Source organism: Zophobas morio, unplaced genomic scaffold, assembly GCF_036711695.1.
Source record: "Zophobas morio isolate AGI-343-1 ecotype UQ-CSIRO unplaced genomic scaffold, CSIRO_AGI_Zmor_V1 ptg000217l, whole genome shotgun sequence".
NCBI lineage: Eukaryota > Metazoa > Arthropoda > Insecta > Coleoptera > Tenebrionidae > Zophobas > Zophobas morio.
Window position 1 is genome coordinate 45,557 of NW_026972321.1, and position 4,174 is coordinate 49,730.

Here is a 4,174-nt window from a genome sequence, read left to right on the forward strand (position 1 = left end):
TGCGGCCATTTGCAAAACATTGACAGAATTGACAGCGAAACAGCGACTTTTAACCGACTTTAACCGCAGTACGCAATCGCCAAATCCCCAAACCCCAGCACAAAAAAACACTTTATTAAAATAAAAATCAACGAAAACACGAAACGAACAGTGAAAATACACACGACCAACTAAAATACAACTAGTCTCGAACGTCCGGAGAATTTATTCAGTCAGCGATCACCTCCTGTCGTTACCGCGCAGCCCCCTATTCAAAAATTGAGCGACTTTTTGTCCAAGGGGCCGTAATTGTACGACTCCCAGTCGGGCTCTATGATGAAATCTCGACTCTTGGGGCGGTACAGGGGCGGCTCGTACTTCCACGGGGGCTGCTTGAAGGGTACGGCTAAAGGGGAGCGATTAACACAGTTTTAGGGTGACAACAAAACAGTACCTGCCCCCGAGGGTAAAATACCGACGACGTGCAACCAGTAGAGCGCGTGAGCCAAGAACCAAGTCAACCAAATCAGTTCCTTGTTGTAGAAAAACGAGGGGCGCTTTTGGGGCCACACGAAAATCAAGCCCCTCTGGTGGAACCTCGACTTGTTCATGTCTTTGGGGATGAGGATTTTCTTGTAAATGTCGTCGCGGGAGGGTTTGGTGCGGATGCCTGAAAATATGTAATGGTTGAGGCTGATGACGGGGGTGGGTTTGGTCCCGGGGAGGGGCCGCAGGCTGTCGGTGTTCATTTTAGTTGCTTTGAGTTGGAGTTGGGATGGAACCGAAATTTTCGTGCGGGAGATGTTTGTGTGTTTGAAAATTGTTGACATTTGGCGCTTGTCAAGGGAAGTGTCTAGGAACACGACCTCGGAGAGCTTACGGGTCGCGGACATTTTGAGGTGGAGGGTTCTAGCGAAGAGGCAACTTTTAATAAAAGGGGCACTGAAATTTTGATTGTGTAGTGGACGGGGTAGGATCGGACTGATTTTGTTTGGCGTTCCTAGGGAGCAGAGAATGGCAGAAAGGTGTCAAAATTATGTTAGAACTCCAGGTGCCACTTGAAACGATAAAGAAAACCGTTTAAAACTTTCTGAGATGAACAAAATACAAAACTAAAAACTTTAAAACCCACTACGAAGTTTTACAAAAACCGTAGTTTCTCAAAATTGTAGCCAAACAAAATTTCCGTTTAGGACAGTTCGTAAAGCCGCACATAGATGGAGTCAGTGTTCTGGGGAACTAAAGTCCGTAATTATCATGGTGAATGGTGGTTGAAGCTCAAAACATACGTAATTTTCCAAAAAATAAATTTTACTTACGATGTGTATTTTGTGTTGCATATGTACACACTATATGTAAATGTATGAATGTCTAGTTTATTCTGTCGGGTTTATTTTTTACTTCTTTCTCTATATTTTAGTCTTAAAACTACAACCAATCTTTATAATAAAATTTTACGGAAAAACATATACATAGATACAATTTCAAAATCAAACACATGTTATATGTTACGTCTATAGGGGTTAAGGTTTATCTTTTTTCCCACTGGGGTCAACAATATCTCCGTTGAGATTATACAGTGTATTACTAATTACAGAATTTCCGGAATCTAAGTAAACCTTTTCGGAAATATCCAGTATCAATCAGTTAAGAGATATTTTTTTAAAGTAATTGAAGAAATCTTAAGGAATCATTCCGTTTTATTTTTGAAGTACATTAAAAGAATCTCGGGGACCCCTTGTGTCTTGTTTTTGAAGTAGTTTGAAAGAATCTCGAGGACACTTTGTGTTTTGTTTTTGAAGTAGTTTGAAGAATCTCGGGGACAACTTGTTTGGTTTTTGAAGCCGGTTGAAAGAATCTCGGAAACCCCGTTGTATCTTATTTTTGAAGTAGTTTTGAACGAATCTCGAGGCACTCTTGTGGGTCTTGTTTTTGAAGTAGTTTGAAAAAATCTCAGGAACACCTATGTTTTATTTTTAAAGTAGTTTAAAAAAATCTCGGGGACCACTTGTGTGTTGTTTTTGGAGTAACTGAAGGACACTCAAGGAATCGTTGTGTTTTGTTTTTGAATTAGATTAAAACAATCTTGGGAAACATTTGTGTCTTGTCTTTGAAATTGTTTGAAAGAATCTCCAGGACATTTTGTGTTTAGTTTTTGGAGTAGTTTCAAAAAATCTCAAGGACTTCTTGTGGGTCTTGTTTTTGAAATAATCGGAAGAATCTCGGTGAAAACTTGTGTTTGGTTTTTGCAGCAATTGAAAGAATCTCAGAAGCACCTTGTGTTTTGCATTTGAAGTAATTGAAAGAATCTCGAGGACCACTTATGGTTCTTGTTTTTGAAGTACATTAAAAAAATCTGGGGGACCACTTTTGTCTTATTTTTGAAGTAGTAGTAAAGAATTTCGAAGACATTTTGTGTTTTGTTCTTGAAGTAGTTTGAAAGAATTTCGGGGACAACTTGTGTTTGGTTTTTGAAGTAGGTTGAAAGAATCTCGGGGATCCCTTGTGTCTTGTTTTTGAAGTAGTTTGAAAAAATCTCGGGGGTTCCTTATTGGGTCTTGGTTTTAAAGTAATTGAAAGAATCTTGGGACCTCCTGTGGGTCTTGTTTTTCAAGTAACTGAAAAGGATAACTTGTGTTTTTGGTTTTTGAAGTAGGTTGAAAGAATCTAGAGGACCTTTTGTGTTGTGCCCAAAGGTGTCTACTATACATATATTATTACATCTCACTGGTTGTGCCTTTGAAGTAATTTGAAAAAATCTTGAGGATCACTTTTGTTTTTGAAGTAATTTAAGAAATCTCCAGGAATCCTTGTGTTATGTTTTTGAAGTAGATTAAAAGAATCTCGGGGACCCCTTGTGTCTTGTTTTTGAAGTAGGTTGAAAGAATCTCGTTAACCCCTTGTGTCTTGTTTTTGAAGTAGTTTTGAAACAATCTCGAGGCCCACTTGTGGGTCTTGTTTTTGAAGTAGTTTAAAAATATCTCGGAAACACCTGTGTCTTGTTTTTGAAGTAATTGAAGGAGTCTCAGGGAATCCTTGTGTTCTGTTTTTGAAGTAGATTAAAACAATCTTGGGGTCCACTTGTGCCTTGTTTTTGAAATGGTTTGAAAGAAACTCGAGGACATTTTGTGTTTTGTTTTTGAAGTATTTTCGAAAAATCTTGAGGATTTCTTATGGGTCTTGTTTCTGAAGTAATTCAATGAAGCTCGGGAACCTCCTATGGGTCTTGTTTTTCAAGTAATTGAAACAATCTCGGAAACACCTTGTGTTTTGTTTTTGTAGTAGTTTGAAAGAATCTCGAAGACATTTTGTGTTTTGTTCTTGAAGTAACTAGTTTGAAAGAACCTTAGAAACAACTTGTGTTTGGTTTTTGAAGTAGGTTGAAAGAATCATCTTCGGGACAACTTGTATCTTGTTTTTGAAGTATATAGTTTGAAAAAACCTGAAGGACCTATTTTGGGTCTTGATTTTGAAGCAACTGAAAGAATCTCGGGAATAATTTCAGTTTTGTTTTTGAAGTATGTAGTTTGAAATAATCTCGAGGGCTACTTATGGTTGTTGTTTTTGAAGTAATTGAAAGAATCTCGGAAACATCTTGTGTTCAGTTTTTGAAGTACATAGTTTAAAAGAATCTCTGGGACGACTTTTGTCTTGTTTTTCGAGTAGTTTAAATAATTTCGGGGACTACTTATATTTTGCCTTTGAAGTAATTTGAAAGAATCTCGGGGACCACTTGTGTCTTGTTTTTGAAGTAATTGAAGGGCACTCAGGGACTCCTTTTGTTTTGTTTTTGAAGTAGATTACAACAATCTTGGGAACCGTTTGTGTCTTTTTTTTAAATAGTTTGAAAGAATCTCGAGGACATATTGTGTTTTGTTTTTGGAGTAGTTTGAAAAAATCTTAAGGACTTCTTGTGGGTCTTGTTTTTGAAGTAATTGAAAAAATCTCGGTGACAAATAGTGTTTAGTTTTTGCAGTAATTCAAATAATCGCGGAAACTCCTTGTGTTTTGTTTTTGAAGTAGTTGAAAAGAATTTCGGGGACTACTTGTGTTTTGCATTTGAAGTAATTTGAAAGAATCTCGAGGACCACGTATGGTTCTTGTTTTTGAAGTAGTTTGGAAGAATCTCGAAGACATTTTGTGTTTTGTTCTTGAAGTAGTTTGAAAAAATCTGGGGGACAACTTGTGATTGGTT

The 4,174-nt window shown here is 37.4% G+C and overlaps 1 protein-coding gene across 2 annotated transcripts; it reads right to left on the reverse strand.

Annotated features, from left to right (window-relative positions):
• Nucleotides 1-98: 98 nt before the first annotated feature.
• On the reverse strand, nt 99-953 carry LOC135146253 (uncharacterized). Of its 2 annotated transcripts, XM_064078414.1 has the most exons (3): nt 860-948; nt 434-649; nt 99-385 (listed from the first exon to the last, which is right to left on the reverse strand). In XM_064078414.1, the coding sequence occupies exons 1-3, from the start codon at nt 870-872 to the stop codon at nt 252-254; spliced, it is 363 nt and encodes a 120-aa protein (XP_063934484.1). In that variant the 5' UTR covers nt 873-948; the 3' UTR covers nt 99-251. The 2 variants fall into 2 exon arrangements, with proteins under 2 accessions (XP_063934484.1, XP_063934483.1); XM_064078413.1 differs by having other exon boundaries at nt 434-953.
• Between the last annotated feature and the right edge of the window lie 3,221 nt (nt 954-4,174).